We start from the raw sequence: 19,258 nt of genomic DNA on the forward strand, positions 1-19,258 counted from the left end.
TATTCATTGGAGCGCATTTTGATAGTAATGATAATTGGACATTTTTTCGGCCACTGTCGGTCTAAAGAATCCATCTAAGCCGACCTGAGCCCAGTGGGCCACTAAGTAAATTCCCCTTTTCCCATGTGCTTCCCTGTGGCCGGGCAGGTTCGGAGCGGGCAGTGCTCAGGCCATGGTGTTAGAAACCGCAGGCCTCTGTAGGATGCAGTGTTTTTGTCTTGAAAGACTTTCGGACAAATGACAACGGGAAGCAGATCAGATCAGACTACAGAGGATGCTTGTAGAAGGGTCCTATGTCTTAAATCTTCTGAGAGGTCAGTCCCTCCCCCATCCTGCCTCATATCTGCACAGGTGTATGTCCTCGGGAGTGTTCTGAGGACTATTTTTCCCCACGATGGTAAGTTGCCGCCTTGTAAGCAGAGACCTTCCTGGTCCCGAGTCATACTCTATGATTTCATTAGCAGTGCGGACATAGCTTTTTTCCAATATGGAGCGCCCTGTATTTTGAGTGTCTAGAGACTGAAGTGGAAGAGAACTCACTGTCCATGCCGTCACCCCTCTCTTGGCGATTCTGCTGCTGCCTGGGCGGAGGGCTGTGTGCTGGCTGGCTGCGGAGCTGTCCCCGGTTCTGGGACAGTTTTCCGTGTCCCATGGCTTCACCCCCATGTTGGTCCTATGAGTGTGAATCTTTTGCAGGTTAAAATGGCTTAAAGGTGTCAGCGTTTCATGATAAGCCTTGTATTTGGGACCTTGGAACTCAGAAATTTGTTACATGGAATGGTAGTTAGGAGTCAGATGCTGACTGCTAAGTACCCTTGTGTACGTGTATGGTGGGAACTGGGAGGCGTAAAAAAGTGTGAAGTAAACATGTTTCAAAATTGGATAGTAATATTCATCTCAAACATTTAAAATTTTACTTTCTGTATATGTTTTTAAGATTCCTAAATGTCTATGTGGATTGCTATTCTTTCTCAAGGAGGACAATATATTTTGATGTTTTGTTAGGGGGGGTGGGGAAGCACATTTAAAACAATACATAGTCTGAAGGCGACCCTTAAAGTAATGTTTTGCATGTTGGAAAGGTAGGTGTGAAGCTTCCTAGTTTGCCTCTTTGGTGATTAAAGCCCAAACAGACTGTGGTGATAAAGGGGGAAGGTAACTTCTCTTCTTCCCTGCCCTGAGAAGCTCAGAGGACGCACAGACTGGTGTGGCTCCTGCTGTTACTGTTCTGCTTCTTCTTGTCTCCCCTGCAGTATGCACTTTATAAAAAGATGACACAGGCTGCCATCCTTATCCAGAGCAAATTCCGAAGTTACTACGAACAAAAAAAGTTCCAGCAGAGCCGCCGTGCTGCCGTGCTGATCCAGAAGTATTACCGGAGTTATAAGAAGTGTGGCAGAAGGCGGCAGGCTCGCCGAACGGCCGTCATCGTTCAGCAGAAGCTCAGGTGGGTTGGGAAGGTTCCTGGAGGTAGAGCTGTCTAGGGAAGGGAACCCTGACTTGGTTGAAAAGAATTGCCCGGTGCTGGTGTTAGGGTCTGTGCCAGGACGAAAGCATTTGGCAGTGAGTCCTGTCCAGACCATTCCAGACGTCGTGACTTTGTAGAGTTATGCCTGTTGTTCATCTAATTTTATCCGTGGAGCTCATTCTCTCTCCACCTCCTCATACAAGGATTTTGATGTCACCGCCCAGTTTCAACTTCTGTCAGAATTTGGCAGGACCCAAGTTGCTGCTCACAAAGGCGGCCCTCTGTTTGCAGCAGTCTACATGCCCGCATTACTCCACGGCAGACTCGGGAGGAGCAGAGTTAAGCGACTCCCCTTGAGGGAGTGTAATACAAACATTTAGCACAAATCCACTGACACAAGAAGTTTAGGAAATAGTAGCCCAACAAGCACCAAAGCCAGGCCGATCAACTTCTGCGCTAAGAAAGCCTCTGTAAGGCCAGGAGGCCTTTCTCTACCAAGCGAGCTTTTAAAGAGTCGTGAAAGAGCAGTGACGTGACATCTGATTTTCAATGTTTATTTTCCAGGAGCAGTTTGCTAACCAAAAAGCAGGACCAAGCTGCTCGAAAAATAATGAGGTTTCTACGACGCTGTCGCCACAGGTACATAAACTTGCCCATCTATACATTTTATTCATCACGAGTAATAAACACCCTAATCTTCTGACCCACTCATTAACTCCTAGTGAGGCTAACCCCCCACAAACACTCTAACTAAGGACTGAGTCGCTGCCGTTGGAATGCTGGGAGCTATTCGGGAGTATCTGGGTGTGTTTGAACCATGGCAGTCCTGCCACCGGTTTCCTGTTTTAATTCGGGTGTAAGGGCAGCTTCCCCGGGCAATCTTTTCATTCCACGTTTCTCTTTAACCGATTATTTCTATGTCCCATTGCAGTGTGTTCTTCCCTCTAAGCCCTCACTATACTAATAGGTGTCCAAACAGGAAATAAACCGTTTCTATTCTCCAGGAAAGGCTAGAAAACCACTCATTCCATCCCAGTTTTCTGATGTGGGATTTCTGCTAAGTAGCTGGTGCCCTCTGCTGGACATGTGATAGCCAGCAGGCTCTATGGAAAGACCCACTAAAGCTCATCTATAATGAGAACAGGAGAAACTGCGGGAAAGCGTACACACACCTGACAGGAGAGGCCGTTTTCAATTAGAAGGAGGTGGGTTCCTGAGACCCCAGCATTCCACGGAGGCAGCATCTTCCCGTGGAGCCAAGCTACAGGACTTTATCTCTGTTCCCTCAAATTGGACCTTTCTTTGTGAAGACTAGGTTCTTTCCTTAGATTTTGGGGGGGCTGGTGAAGTGTTTTGTTTTCTTTCTTTAGGTTAATAGTCTGGTCCGAGCCTTGTTGACATGACTCCCCATGTGGTCTTGTGTCTCCTGCATCCGGGGAGCCGTGCGGTTCACAGAACCCAACTTTAATTAAAGCTCACTCCTTAACGTCTTCTTTACCCTTCCGGTTTAATTGTACCAGAAACCTTAGGGTTCAGATCCAGTTCGACTCCTCAGAGGTTTCGTTTTACGTTGGTTTTTCTGCTTCCTAAAACTATCTGCTTGCCAACTTTGACAGTATTTTGACCTTGAGACTTAACAGGGGCTAACGGGGTACAAGTACTTGAATTAGCAAAAGAACTCATGTACATGACAATAGAAGGGACCATGCACAGAACCACCCACAAACAAGAATAAAAACTTGCATGAACAGCTCGTTCTTTAGGGTAATCCGTGGTATTCTCTAGCTAGAATGCCAAGAGGAGCTAGTATACAGTTTCTGTGCCTCAGCCACCCATCGGATCCCGACCAGGGAGTGGCTGGGGACTCCCCCATGATTAGCTAAGCAATGCGAGGCAGTGTCTCTGAAACAGGAAGGAAGCCTCCTTGGGAAATGCTTATCGAAGTATGGGTAATGGCTGTGACATGATGAAATGAACTCTACAGGCCTTACCAAAGTCAGTCTCTTTTCTTTATTATTCAGACATACCTGTGACTTCGTATTCGAGTTCTTGCATCCAATTAAATAGACTCGTTTGTTTTGTTTCTGTCATGAAAGATCAAGGACTGACCTAGGCCGTTTTCGGATGTTCTCATATGTACTCACCCTCCCTTCTTCCCTTTTCCTCTCCTACCTGTGAAATGAAAAACCCAAAAAGACTCTCTCCAGCACTGTTGAGGCTGTAGTTGATACTTCCCTGACAGACGGTATTTTCAAGAAAATTACTTTCACATTCCTCTTCTTTAGGTCACCTCAAACAAACCAAAGTGTTCACAAGTTTAATTTTCCTTGTTTCTTCTATCTTATCCTTAAGCTTTGAAAATAAGGATAGGTGACGCAACCTTGGTGATTATGAGCAAAATTACATAAAATCCCATGCTCATTTTCTTTCTTTTTTTTTTTTTTGTGCCAAAGCAGTGCCATGTGTTTTCATTGGGTGAGTTGGGAGGGTAAGATAGTCAAAATTCAAAAAAAAAACTATGTTGTAAGCATTATGCTTAGAAACTATCTTGCCAATTCACATAATGGCCCTTTTAGGTATAAATTATTCCCATTTTGGAAACAAAGAAACTGCAGTTAAGCAAAGATGACTAAGATATCCTGCCTGCCATCATGGGAGACTAACATCTTAGTATGATCCCTCTACAGATAAATTAAAAACAGAAGTGTACCACTGGAATGCAGTAGGGAACACCAGGTGCAGAAGCAGCCTGGGCAACTCTACAACTCTACCTCATTGTTCTAAATGATATAGCCCTGCTGGGGTCTCAATGATTGTGTCTCCCCTGCCCCCCCGCCAAAAAAAGATATTTAAACAAAACAAATGCATAAAAAGCGACCTCCCAATGTGGGCTGAAAAACAAATCCTTTCACTCGTGATTTTAGAGTTCTTTTTTGTAAACTAGTAGAGAAGAATTTCATGAAGATTTTACCTTTCTTAGGTTCCTACTTTAGTGATAACCTCATAAGGCTAACAAGAAAATTGGTTATGAAGAGAATATTGGATTATGGACTCTGAATTTCTGTTCATTATTTGGGAGTAAATAAAGACCTTACTGGCCCTTTTGTAGTTCAGATTTTAGAAAAACGTGCCCGCAAATTCTAACCACCTTTGTACACTGACTGTATAAGGTCAGTATTCACTTCCCGTCCCAATGTATTCAATTAAGGAGCTGGAAGAAATCCTGAAAATGTATCCTGGAAATTTGGACTCATATTTTCCGTAAGGATGAGTGTAACCCTGTTTTCAGTCAGGGTTTACTGGATATTAAGAGAAATTGTCATGTGGATTGTCCTTTAGAAGCATTCAAATAGAAAACTTCACCTGACACCCTCTTAGAAAAGGGAAGTAGGTAGTGGCTTCAGGAATCAATCGGAGGGGTCTCATTTCTTAAGGATTTGCTATGTCACACGACCCCAAACATTTTTAGACTCAGGAGTAAGTTGGTGCATTTTCTACCTGCTCATCACACATGTCCCCACCACCACCACCACTCTTTTTTCTTTCCATAAAAGGAACCACTTTATACTCTCTTTTTTGGTTGAAATAAAGCTATTGATAAGATTTCTGTTGTGACCCTCACATGCTAATAGCTCTTTGGTATTGTTTTACTGTCTAAAGCCCCCTGGTGGACCATAGGCTGTACAAAAGGGTGAGTTTAGCTGCCTGCTAGCCAGTTTATCTTCCATTTTCAATATTTTGCTTTTTGCTTGCTTGCATGGGGCTGCAGCCTAGGTATGCCAGTAAGTTTCACATCCATTTTGAATGAAATACGATACAAGTCAAACTAACCCTAATTACTAACATTGCTACTTGATACAACCCGAAAACAGTCACATGCAATAGCTGTACAAATGCATGAGGAGTGAAAGGGAGGACTTCTGGAACCGCGAAGGGCATGCTGAGAACTCGGTGGGAGACGCCTTCCATGTAAAACGATGGCTGGGGGCCAGGGCAAACCTTAGTACGGCTGCCCTGTAAGAAGACATTGAGCAGGTGGTGCTTTGTGGTTCAAGTAATTTGCCATAGGAAAGTTTCTCATCTGCTGTGTCCAAATTTCTAAAGCAAGAAGGCTCACTAGTTGATACGGGCCGTTTTTTTCTTGTTTGTTTTGTTTTTTAACCTATTTCTTATTTAGAATCACTGTGTCCCCATTCCCCTGTCCCTATAGTTTTATTTTCTAAAACTCCCTTTCCCGCGTGCACTGAGGTAAGTCAGTACACACAGTTGCCCTTTCAGAATCAACCCAGGACATTCACTGGAAAAGCGAGCCAGCCTGACTCCCAGCATTTAATGGCAAGGCTGAATAAAGACAAATAAAGAGAATGTGGTATGAAGTGTCTTACATCTGTATATTCTGTATTGCAGTTAAGAGGAGATGTTCCCATAGAATATGTATTTTAAAGAAATGGTAATGAACAGGTGTTCAGTAGACACTGCTAGTGGTCTTGAGGTTTTAGAGTATGATGCTGACCTGTAAGTCAAGGGTGAACCCTGCCAGATGTGACTTTAACATGTCTTAAATTATAGTGAAGGATTAAGTGACAGAAAACTGTTTTAAAAACCAGGAATAGAATGCAGCAAAATCAGACTTGAGTTTAGATTAATTTGACAATTTTGTCCTATAGATAGTCCCAAAAGAAGATGCATTTAAAATATAACATGGGGGTTCTGTCTTTCAACTGAACCACATTCAGTGCCTTCCCTTCTCAACCTGACACTAATACTTTATATCGTCATTTGTAAGACTTCTAAGAAAAGATCATGCTTCCAAAAATCTAAAACTTCTAATGTTTCTGGAGATAGATATAATTTCCCACCTAATTACATTTATGTTGATGTTAATATTTATTCATTATATTTGCAGCCAAGAGTTGGCAAACTTTTTCTTAAAAGTCCATACAGTCTGTGTCATAACCACTCAGTCTTGCCACTGTAGCGTGAAAGCAGCCATAGACGGAACATAAACAAATGGTTGTGGCTGTGTTCTAATAAAACTTTATTCACACAAATATGCATTAGGCTGGATTTGGCCCACAGGCCATCGTTTGCCAACATATGATAGGAACATTGAGTTTTTATAAGTTCTTCGTAAATCAAGACCTCATTCCTATAAAAGATTTAAAGTCTCACCTACTTAAAACCATGGATGATGGCTGAAAGAGAAAGATGTTTAAAAAAAAATAAATGTTCATTGCAGCTTTACTTACGGTGACCAAGACATGGAAACAACCAAAGTGTCCTTCAATAAATGAATGGATAAAGAAGTTGTGGTATATATACACAATGGACTACTACTCGGCCATAAGAAAAGATGAAATAGTACCATTTGCGACAACATGGATGGATATTGAGAGTATAATGCTAAGTGAATTAAGTCAGACAAGAAAAAGTAGAGAACTATATGATTTCACTGATATGTGGTATATAAAACTGAAAACAACAAAAGAACAAGACAAACAAATGAAGAAACAAAAACACATAGACACAGACAATAGTTTAGTGGTTACCAGAGGGTAAGAGGGGAGAGGGGTGGTAGGTGAGGGTAAAGGGGATCAAATATATGGTGATGGAAGGAGAACTGACTCTGGGTGGTGAGCACACAATGTAAGATATAGATGATGTGATACAGAATTGTACACCTGAAATCTATGTAATTTTATTAACAATTGTCACCCCAATAAACTTGAAATAAATAAATAAAAATAAAGCAGCTATACTGATTTGTAAATTTAACTAGTTAGTTCCCTTTAGAATTAGGCAGGTTACAATTGAAATAGTTCAGGTCCCATGTGGTAGAGCTGCCTCAGAGATGTCTGTGAAATACAGGAGAAAAACGGAACAAAAATCTCCATTTCTCTTTTTATTTCCCCTCACTCTCAGCATACATAGATAATATTTCTGTCCACTTAAAAATGATTCCAAGAGAACAGACGCATGCCCTAGTATCCAGTTTAACCAGTCGATAGGTGTAGAAGTATCTTGCATGTTATATGCAATTAATACAGTCTGCTGCAAGGAACCAACGTTTTAGTAAAAGTGATCACTTACGCACTTTTGAAGCTTGTTGGTTTCGAGTATGTTAATGATTATTTTTAAGACCACATTTTCTGAAGGTGATTTTCAATGCCAGCCAGGGTCCCTCCCTTCATTTCATAAGCGCCCACTGCATTCTGTTGTAAGCTCCTAAAACAGCTCATGCCTGGAAAGTTGGCATTTCATTAATATCCCTTATGCCCCCAGGCTTGAGGGAGTTTGAAAGAGAGAAGCTGGGAAGCCTGATGGTTTCTGCTAGTGGCGTCATATTTATTGAGCTTTGAATTGAGGAATAGCTTTTCTTTGGCTTTGTCTAATTACCAGTAATATCCCTCTCCCTCCTTGTTCCACCAGAGAAGTCACAGTGACACTCCCTCTGATAGTCCCCAAGTTGTAATTTCCCTTGGGAGGCAGAGCGTTCTGTGAGGATAATTTAGATTCGTGGCATTTACATCAAAAAAGATAAATAAATACTTATTAATTTATAAAGCATACCATACGTAAGACACTCAAGGTTTACACCTCAAAAGATAATATTTGAAAACTTAAAGAATTAAGTGTTATGGTACAGTGTTTGTAAAACACTTTTGGACGCCAACTCCTAGATTAATGAAACAGAAGTCTATCTTAAAAGGTAGGCGAGGGGCTGGTCCGGTGGCTTAGGCTGTTGGAGCTCCGGGCTCCTAATCCGAAGGCTGCCGGTTCGATTCCCACGTGGGCCAGTGGGCTCTCAACCACAGGGTTGCCAGTTCAATTCCTCGAGTCCCACAAGGGATAGTGGGCTCTGCCCCCTGCAACTAAGATTGAACACAGCACCTTGAGCTGAGCTGCCTCCCCGATGGCTCAGTTGGTTGGAGTGCGGGCTGCAACCACAAGGTTGCCAGTTCCATTCCTCGAGTCCCGCAAGGGATGGTGGGCAGTGCCCCCTGCAACTAAAGATTGAACATGGCACCTTGAGCTGAGCTGCCACTGAGCTCCCGAATGGCTCAGTTGGTTGGAGTGCGTCCTCTCAACCACAAGGTTGCCAGTTCGATTCCTCGACTCCCGCAAGGGATGGTGTGGGCAGCGCCCTCTGCAACCATGATTGAACAGGCACCTTGAGCTGAGCTGCTGCTGAGCTCCCAGATGGCTCAGTTGGTTGGAGCGCGTCCTCTCAACCACAAGGTTGTCGATTCGACTCCCGCAAGGGATGGTGGGCTGCACCCCCTGCAACTAGCAACAGCAACTGGACCTGGAGCTGAGCTGCGCCCTCCACAACTAAGACTGAAAGGACAACTTGAAGCTGAATGGCACCCTCCACAACTAAGACTGAAAGGACAACTTGACTTGAAAAAAAGTCTTGGAAGTACATACTGTTCCCCAATAAAGTCCTGTTCCCCCTACCCAATAAAACCTTTAAAAAATAATAATAATAAAAAATTTTTTAAATTAAAAAAAGGTAGGCGATGTCAGAATTAGGACACAGTAGGCAAAAAAATAAAAAATAAAAAACAACACAGTAGGCTAATTCCAACAGCAGAGCAATCAGAAAAGACCACATTTTCAGTCTTCACTTGGGGAAGGCTAAGAAAAAGCTCCAAATACTCTTCCCTGAGTCCATCTCTTTTTCACTTCAGGCTCAGCCCAATTCATCCAATAACTTAAAATGGAGTTTCCAAATTCTTGATATCATCATAGGGATGTGTCTGTCTTGGACGCAATAACTTTAGGAGAACTTGTTATACACAGAGAAATTTGGATCAGTAGTTTTAATTATTTTTCTCAGTTAACTTGACATACTCCATATCAAGTGTCCATGCTGAAAACACTACTTCCAGCTGGATTTTCAGTCTATGTAACAGGATGTTATTCAGTTCTCTAGCAAAAAACCAAAATGCTTCCCATTAAAGGAAATAGTAAATAACTGAATTACATAACGATTTATCCTCAAGGTACTGACACTGAAAAGGACGATACCTCTTTTTCTAGTTAGAAAATGCTTCCACTTCTCCTTTTCGGACAATTTCTTTTTTTGTAGATATTGGAGAGTGTTTTCATAGATCAGAGAGCCCACTCTCTGAAAAGCAATTCCTACACAAATTCTTTTTCTCCAAACTATTTGAGACAGTGTTTCTGTGAGAGGGCTTTACAACCTGTAACAGTAACTACAGCTATTAAGACAAACAGCAAGAATTCTGGTATTTAAATAGCCTATTTCTTGTAAATTACTGGCTCAGTTACGCATGTCCAATAAAGGTAGGTGAAGCCATCCTACTGGAATAAAAGAACTCTAATTGGAGGAAGCAAAGAAAACACTTCTTGGTCACAAATTTTTAAACAGCAGTTTCTGTATTGGACAACTAGATTTCTAAACACGTAACTTTCCCAGAGGCTACCAGTTACTTTGGTAAGTAACGATCTCAGTCCTGAGTCTGGAGAGTAGCCCCGTGGAATACCTTCCACGGCTCATTACCAAGTTCTGCTTCCAGTTCTTGCTTTGTGACATACACTTTTATCTAAGGGACAGTTCTTTAGCAATGCCTGGGAAGTAACACCGTTTAACTGAGAAATGGAAGCGTGCTCTAGGTCAGCAGCTGTGATATCACACATCTTGCATTAAATTTGATAAGAGTGACAGTTGCCAAGGGCCCAGTATGTTCAATGAGGAGTGAATGTGGGATGTGTCGTCATGGATGTAATAAATCTCCAAAGTAATTTTGTCTTACTTGCCTCTTTTAGGAAATGAATATTTTTGGAACACAGTGGTGTGTGTTAAATTGCAGACAACATGCTCTGTGTCATTCTTATTGGGCCTCTCTGTCTTTTTTGTTTTGCAATCCAAATGAGATTTCTGGAAAATGGCAAGATCTCTCTTTTCCTAAATCCCCCCACAAGTTATTGCAGCTCTCAAAGCAACAGGTAACTAACCAGAAAGCCACATCTGGCTGCCCTGTATATTTCTGACGTCCAGCATTGCAAGAATATACCTGCTGAATCCACTGACTCATGAAACATTTCTCTGGCTGAGCGTTACTGAGGAGATGTAATGAAACAGCTTTGCCTTACGCTTTACCCATGAGCCATTGTTTGCTACAAGTTTCCAAAACAGGCCTACTTCATTTATTCATAAATTATCATTGGACGTCTGATGGGAATAAACCCTGTGGGCTTTTGCTGGCTTTCAGTGCTGTTGCTTATACATCACGTCAGAACGTTATGATGCAACTTTTTTTTTTTTATTTGTCCTTTGTGGTTGAGAGTGCAACAGTATCCCAAAAGGGTGCTTATCTTCAGCCTAGTTGAATGGTCACAGGTGAATATCTTGCTATCCTGTTACCTTAACTCCAGGCCGGTCATATGAGTATTATTTTCCAGGTTACTGGTAGGAGGTTCCGAAATGCAATCCTTGCAACTCTCAGAGTAGTAATAGCTTTGTACCTACAGAAGATCTAGTTTCTGTCCTGTATTAATTGTCTTTACAATCTCAGGGAAGACTGCTTTGCCTGTCTTCTGTGTAATGAAATTCAGAAGTAAGTGGAATTATAATTATAATGGGGTGTGTTTTCAGATAACCTGGACATTTTTAGGTTCAGTTCTTCCTTGGCACCAAATGAGTCTAACTTCTGATTCCTTAAGAGAACCAAATCTCAGTAACCCGTAGCTGAGTTTGTATACCATAACAACAGAAGTTTATGGAACATCTGCATTCTAAGTTCTATAGATGTGGTACCATAGGTACTAGACTTTCAAGTATAATTCCAGTTTCAAAAATTCTGGTCTGTATTTACCAAGTTTGCATACTGAAAAATATGCTTACAATTCAGGGAATCTCAGTAAAGCCAGTTCAGTCCATTGATTTTGATTTATCACATTGAATATTTTTCCTCCACTGAATTTTTCACTTTTTTTGTGTCACATGAATACAACATTTGTAAGACGTAACAGTAACAGGTGAATAGGTAACATAAACTTTGTTTTTCAAAGCGTGACAAGCAGGGATAATAACTATTACATATGGAGCACATACCCATTGTGGCACGTTGGAAGTACAAATTGGCAAGGAGAGTCACCCACCGATAATAACTGTTAAAACTTTCATTGGGTATCCTCCTTGTGCTCGATACATTTTTAGTTGACCTGTGTCTCTTGGCCATGAGTCATGTCTTGACTGAGAGAAGGCAACCACAAATTGCTGTATCTATTTGAAACACTGATTTGAAACATCTGTTGCTTAGAATTTGTTAACAAAAATTCTATCGGGTTCTAAATCACTTCAGTAATAGAATTAACTGTTTTCTGTTTCTTTGGAGGCAGTATAACATTCAAACATTTTATTGACATTTGATTTAAAACAAAACAAAAATTCGGCACCTCTGTCTTAGCCTAATAATCTACCCTCAGGTAACATTAAACTCCACTTATGAGTCCAGTAAGGCAGGTAGTAAAAGTCAAGTTCATCTAAACTTTCATCAGAGGTAAGTCAACATCAACATGCTCTGCAAATTGCAAATTGGAGAAGGAGGCTAAAAAGCTTTCATTTCCTTGATTCTTAGACCCATCTTTTCACATTTCAAATCTGTGTTGAAAATCAATAAGTCCATTGTACGTGGAGGTGTATTTTTCTCTAAAACATTGGAATAAAATCAACATAGCATCAGGTAAAGGATGATATCCTAGAACTGAGAAAATATAAAAGTTTTCAACAACATACTTATGCCATGGAAATTTTCCAGAAGCATGTTTTCTAGCACGTCTTTTGAAAAAAACAATAACTTAAAAATTTTTTTGTTGTTGTTATCCTGAGATACTATTAGAGGCAGTAGCGTAAAGAGGTGGAGTCAGAGAACCTGGCTTCAAGTCCCAGCCCTGCCATTTGTTAGCTGTGTGATTTGGGGCAGGCTGCTTAAGTTCCGTAAACCTCAGGGTCTGTGTTTACAAATTTTAGATAATGGTGATGTCGTGAGGGCCGAAGAAGGTAACAAATATTAAGTAACCTGCACAGCTATTGGAACATAAGTGTCCTCTTCCTTTTTATACTAATTCCTCCTTGAATGATTCTCTGTTAAAAAAAAAAAAAGTACCTATGCTGTTTAACACATTTGGATATCATTTTGTAATGCTAGGATAGATACTGTGAAAACCTCCTCATGAAACTAAGAACTAAATTCTCCACTTTTGCACAGGAGTTATGAAAGCCTAGAAAATAAATCTGAAAATTGCAGTGTCTCATTTTTCCTGTGTGGGCAGTCACAGCCATCTCTATGTGTGGACATGCATCTCTCTTTACCTTAGCCGTGTGTGAGGCTTTCACTAGGTTTATAGCAGAGTATTTACATGGTACCTTTAAAACCTTTTGAGAACTTAGTTGACTTTTGAATTCGTTCAGAAAGAAACTGCAAAACAAACTGCAAAAACAAATGTGACCATTTTATCAAAAAGAAAAATGTTTAAGTTCAGACCCATCATAACCAGCTGATGGAAGAGTCTTTTGCTGTGAAACTGTGTAAAACATTTTTGGTTTATCATTCAGTCTCCTTTTATTTCATCTCAGTGATGAGCCTGGACTTTAAAAGCTTTCCCTGTTCACTCTATAAAAATTGAAAATGGGTATCTTTGTGTTTATGCTGTCAGATTTTGAGTGAAGAATTCTTCAAATTCTAGAAACTTCCCCAGTGGTGGAGTCACTGTTGCATATTTGTGAGTGAGCCCTGGACTAGTGCAGAAGTCAAATGCAGTGTTTCACGGAGCATGCACATTTGGCAGCAGTCAGCAGCGAGGTCTGCACCAGTGCAGAGACATTGCATGCCCAGAGGTCAAGGTGGCATCAGTGAGTGCATGCCTTGCATTTTCCCAGCCGCAGAGCTGTCAGTATAGGTACTGCATGTTTAAAAATTGAACACAGAATATGGCATGTTTCAATTTTTAAAAAGCCATTTTATCAAGTATGCATGTCCAAAAGCAGGGACCTCTAATGATGCATAGTTTTGTACTGTAATAGCCAGATGGGCCGGAAATTTCATAATCCATGGTATATTTAATTACAAAATTTAAAACGAAAGGATACCTGGCTCCGGTTACGGTTACGAACGTAGCAATGTATTCTAAGTGTACCTGTTAAGAAAGAAGGATTTAACCATTTTGAAGATAACACTGTTTGATCAAGCTGGGCTTGCTGAATTTTAGTAAGTAAACCAAACAAATAAGCAAGTTTTCAAGCATTATAATTCATTTTAGTATTAATAATGATAAAAATGATAAAGCTTTTTTTCTGAAAGCGAGGATCTTCTCTTTGAGGAGAGTATCAACTTTGCAGAATACTAAGAAACAGTTCTGCACGGCGGGGGTAAATATAATTGTTTTCTTAAATTGCTATTGTAGCATATGTGCCATTCCACTGAATCCCAGCCTACGTAATACAGCGATAACCTATTACTGGTTTTTCAAAATGTTGTCTTCCCGCTCGAGTGTTATCAAGAAAGTAAACTAACGTTTATTTTCAAATAAAATTTAAATTGGTATAAGATAGAGGAAAGACCTTCCTCTTAGAGAATCAGAAAACTATATTTGTGAATTACTGACCTCTGTATGGGCCCATGTTAGAAAGACAGATCAGACATTTTCTTGTCATGCTGTTGAGCTAGAGTGTGTGTGTCCTGAGGAAGTGCTGCTACCGTGCAGCTAAAAGCACCTCTCATACCCACTGTGGGAAACAAATGTTATTATCTGGTACGCAGTACTGCAGACTCATGCAACATGCAGTGACTTCAGAAGTCAGATCCTAAAGGCACACTACTGACGTTTGATCATCCTGATATTAAGGCAAGGTCTTCATTATTTGTCAGTAAAGAGAAATATCTTTCTAGCTTACAGCCTGTTCCCTGGTACCCCATCTACATCAGGCGGCCACATGAAACCATCAAGGCACATGTTGGATAACTAGAACAAAGTACCTTATATGCAGTGCACCCAATTGCTGTCCATCTGGGAGCACTGGGGGAAGTGACCTCAACATCTTTTAAAGCTACAGCGTGGACTAGGAGGAAAGGAAGGATTTGTGAAAACCCAAAAGACTCCACAATACCTGAGTGGAACCATAGAGCCGTGCAGGTGTATGATCAGGTTCAAGAGGTCTAACAATCTTGAGTCTGTGAGCAAAGCAGAAAGGCCAAGTTCATTTCCTAGGTTTATCCAAAGCCAAATAAATACGTGTTCAGTTTCCCTAACTTGCATCAGACGGGATTACAAGGCATCAACGGTGGTCTGCCAGGCTACAAAGAAAGTTATTTGAACAATTAACATTTTCTAAGATGAGCATGTTATTGTTACATTTGATTTAATGCAGTCAGTTTCAGTTTTGCTTCGTGTTCAGAGCACGTGACAGGAGAGCGAGGTTCAGGAAGGGTCCTGTCTTCCTCTGAATATTTTCCCCAGCAATAAAACAGGCGTTTCTTTGGTCATCAATCCTCAAAAGGGTCTTGGGTTTTGGTTTTTCGCTACCAGAGGGGATGGTAATGCCCTTTCCTTTATTTGGTCGCAGTTTCACTACATAGGTATCACCTGCTGTTTTCTTTTGTTTCTCTTCCAGAGTGAAAGAATTGAAAAAGGCCAAGGAACTTGAAGATATACAGCAGCATCCCTTAGCAATGTGACATTGCTTTTCAGACTGTTTTCATTTCTGTTTTTAGCAGAGACATGCAACACACGCACGCACACGCACACACACACATGCACACACACACACACACACACACACAATCCCTCTGCAGTTTTGGGGAGATCAGCTGCAGGATTTTAACAGGAATGTTTTGGTCATTGCATTTGCACCTTCATGGACAACTTTTAATTTGATCAGCAAGACATCTTGGAACTCAGTCTTCTTTCTGTTGGATCATGGGAAAACAAGACACCATGAGGAAGTGAAAGAGGCTTCCTCTTTCTGGGAAGAAGCCGTTTTCCTTCTCCTATAGGGCTGTATTCAAACATCGTGTGGAACTGTACAAATATTTATACCAAAAATATAGGTAAGAGAAGGTGGGGATGCACTAGCAACAAAACAGGATGCTGTTCCTGCACCTGTCAGGTATTTCCAAGAAGCTGAATCTTTGGGATTCATTCTCAGTGGAGGGCTTAGATCCTACAAATCTCTATTGGGTCTGTGTGTTCTCATTTCCTTCACTGTTTCTATTTCATTTTGTTTGTTTGTTTGTTTTTGTTTTAATCTCTACAGCACACTTAATGCAACTTTTAAAATCTGCAGGTTTTTAATGTCTTGTGGAAATTTGCAGAGGGGCAGGTGTGTGGTAAACGGGTAATGCATGGGAAATAATGAGAAACAGCTTACAAAGTTGAAAATTTATTTTCTTGTCCCCACCACCTCCCAAGAACCTGCGAGAAATCATCTTGTCCCTTTTCTCATGTTCAGCACTTTAATTTTTTTGCCTTACTTTCATGTGCAATGAGAATTACTTAGAGAATTGGTAAAGCATGTAGCTTTTTTTAGTAACCTTGGAAACTGTAGTCATTCTAAGGAATCATAAACCTTGCCTGGACATCTGCCACCTAAAAGATCAGTGTGGTGCTGCGTTCTGGCCAGTAAATTCCATATTTTTGGCTATATCTCATCCAAACTGAGCAGTTTCTGTGTATATATAGAAGGTAGAAATGGAAAGTGAGAAAATATTTGAAAGGGATTATATTAATTGCTAAATATTTTATTCACAAAGGTCAATAACATGGCAAGATAAAATTATTTGTATAGTTTTGTCTGAATGAGCAAGAAAATGTGGATGTATTGTTTGTATATATTGTATATATTAAAACAAAGAGATATGTGCATGAAATCAAGAAAAAAGAAATGAACAAAAGCAAAGCATTAGTGGCTATGGTCTGTAAAATGAAACAAAAAAATCTTTATTTCACTATAAGAGTACTTTATTTTAAATGTTCTTTAGAAGAACATTTTGCTAAAGCATGACTAAACTGCAAAAAAATAAAAAAAAGAGCTACTGTATTTAGACTTAGGAAAAAAGGCAGAGTAACATTACTTAAAAAAAAAAAAGGATATGTTTACATTTAATTTTGGCTACCAGGAGTTTATTTTATTTTATTTAAAATTTTTTTGCCAATGGTGCCAAGTAATGTGAATGCTAATATTGCTTAAGAAGATTAAGTTACTTTTGCTAAACAGATAATCATAAGATGAATCAGTGTACAGCTTAACACCATCGACTCGCTCCAACAAAGAACACTTCGAACGATCAAAACCTGACAAAAGAAATAGTACGAAAGGTCGAAAAAAAATGTCTCACGTTTTCATATCTCCAGCTGGAAATCAGAAAATGTAATAAAAATTGCACAAAAAGTAACTGAAAATTAAAACGATGCAACCTGGTCGTCTAGGGATATCATGGTCTATTACTATTTCCACATAATGAGGAGCCAAAGAAATCTGATGCTTTTAAAAATTAAACCACTCACGTAAACTGAGAGAACCGAGTTCGCATTTGCTGATGCCAGTTTAAAATTCCCAGGTGAAGCTTCAGGATCAGTTGGTGGAAAGCTGAAATAATAGTTTTTTTTTCCTTGGTTCTGGCTGCCAACTGTATGTTAAAACTCAAGGCTTGTTGTGAAGCCTAAAAATATTCACAAATGAGCTTTTAAACTGGTGTCTTGAGAAGGAAGGGAGCTACAAAAAGATTGTAAAAACGGGGGTTAGTGCTCTTGGTGCCTTTTCTATAATTGTACTTGTTTTTTAATTACTTCCTTTCACTGCCAACCTCAAATTACTGTACAGTATCTGTCTTACTGCTTGTGATCAGCTTTGACAACAGTGACAGCCCCACAACTAGTAGCCACATTTTAAACAGAGCTGACTCGATTTTGTTTCTAAATGTGTGGGTTATGTTGCAGCTGTTGCCCGTCCCCCCAAATACCTATTATTTTACACAATTTGACCTATAGGAGGACACTGAGTAATTTACAAACATACAATTGCATTCGTGAACGGGAATAGAATGTGAAAGCCGGCTCTTTCAGAATATCCTATGTTAATACTGAATTTAGATACGTTTATTCCATCTATTATGGTACAAATAACTGATCTTTTTGACAGGAGTAACGACCTCAGTGGATTTGCTTTAACCCTCACATTTATTTTATTTTTTTAATGTTTCCCATGCTACATTATTAGCTGAGTAAGTTAGAAAATTCTGGAAGGTAAAGATTTACATAGAATTAGGAGGGTTCTTATGGAGGTGATAGGAAGCAGGTTCAAAACCTACCAGTGTAGCCTACCAGTACAACTGTGAATCCTAGGTGAGGTACAAAAAATACACTTCCACTGAAATGAAGCATTTCTGACCGCTTTTTCTTGGTTGTGAATCTTAATTTTGAATATGATGATAGGTAAGCGCAGCTTTCTTGGATAATCTGAATTCCCAAGTGCCAGGAGTAGGATTTCATTATAAAATTAATAGCTAATCTTATTCTGTCTCCTGAAGATTTAATTGCTATTCTTGTTACCCATTTGAAATCAGCTGTACTGTGTGAACGAAATAAAGACACTAACTGGAACCCCTCTCTGGCTGCACGGTAGCTTATGGCAGTTCCACACAGTAGTTGGCGCCCAATGGGGGGTCCCTGAGACTTGCATGTAAAACTAGTCTAGATGTCTTCTTTTTTGTAAGTTTTATTTTTGTAATTGTGCATGTAAAGCATCATTGAATCAATGGATCTGTTGAAGAACTCAGCTGCTGGAAACCATGCAAAATGTTTTGAATTGCCCTTAAAATATGGAAAATGTTTTCTGAATGCTTTATATTCTTTCTGCTGTAAATTAAAAATGAAGAAAATTTCCCCATATTATGTGTGTGTGTTGCTTTAACTTTACCTGATACTAAAATCCAAGGTGATCAGCTTGTTTCGGACCATATGAAATAATTGCAAGGATTTCCTTACATCCAGGTACAATGTCTTGATATTGATTGTTACATAGTTTTGGATATGCCCCTGAATGAAAAAATTTCTCAGTACAGACCCCATTCCTAGAACACTTGCTTTTCAATGATCTTTCCGGGTACCTCTCAATGTGTCAGTCACTTGGGTGCGATTTTTGAAAGACCAGTGCAAATTCTCCTTTGCAGTTAAAGTCCCCTGAAGTTTTTAAACGGCACTTTCCAGCTGGCTGCTGTCCTTTTCTGAGGACTGTGTCATCATTGCCTCATTCCCTGTCACGCTTTTGGGCTATGCACCTACTCAAATCTTCCCTCTTCTGTGACACTCTCTTGTTTATTCTAATATACACTAACATTTCCCTTTTCAAATTACTGCATTTAGAGTTAGAAAAGACAGTTTAGTGTTTGTTTTCCATTTCTCATCTACTCTGCCAGTTGACCTATTAGTGTTTTGTAGCATGTTTGTTTTTTGCCGTAGGAGTTGTCTACGTCGGTGGGAACACCTTTAAGTTACAACTTGAAGACACTGCAAAGTAACTCACTGCATTCGGACACGTGCCCCAGCCTCCAACCCCTCAAAAGCTGAGGACCTATTCTCTGCTAGGGGTCGGGGGATACAGAAATGTAGAAACTACAGTCCCTGGTGTCAAGGCTCCTGTAAATAACGTGGTCTGTACAATGACAAATACTTGTGTCACAGATGAGAGAGAGAACATAACCCAATCAATGTGCTCAGTACCCCAAACGGACTTCCTATCCCATTTTAACAGGTTTCTTGGGAAAA

The 19,258-nt window shown here is 40.2% G+C and overlaps 1 protein-coding gene across 19 annotated transcripts in view; it reads left to right on the forward strand.

Annotated features, from left to right (window-relative positions):
- CAMTA1 (calmodulin binding transcription activator 1) overlaps positions 1–18,382 on the forward strand; it is an 818,639-nt gene extending 800,257 nt beyond the window's left edge. For 12 of the 19 annotated variants that reach the window (XM_033113419.1, XM_033113429.1, XM_033113430.1 and 9 more), the window contains 4 exons: positions 1,254–1,447; positions 2,033–2,107; positions 5,129–5,159; positions 15,108–18,382. In XM_033113419.1, the coding sequence (XP_032969310.1) occupies positions 1,254–1,447; positions 2,033–2,107; positions 5,129–5,159; positions 15,108–15,140 (333 nt within the window). In that variant the 3' untranslated portion in view covers positions 15,141–18,382. Of the gene's footprint in view, positions 1–1,253; positions 1,448–2,032; positions 2,108–5,128; positions 5,160–6,707; positions 6,761–15,107 lie in introns of those variants that run through there. The other 7 variants (XM_033113420.1, XM_033113431.1, XM_033113428.1 and 4 more) reach the window with 4 other exon arrangements.
- The last annotated feature ends 876 nt before the right edge of the window (positions 18,383–19,258 follow it).

The sequence above is a fragment of the Rhinolophus ferrumequinum genome, chromosome 9, assembly GCF_004115265.2.
Source record: "Rhinolophus ferrumequinum isolate MPI-CBG mRhiFer1 chromosome 9, mRhiFer1_v1.p, whole genome shotgun sequence".
Taxonomy (NCBI): Eukaryota; Metazoa; Chordata; class Mammalia; order Chiroptera; family Rhinolophidae; genus Rhinolophus; species Rhinolophus ferrumequinum.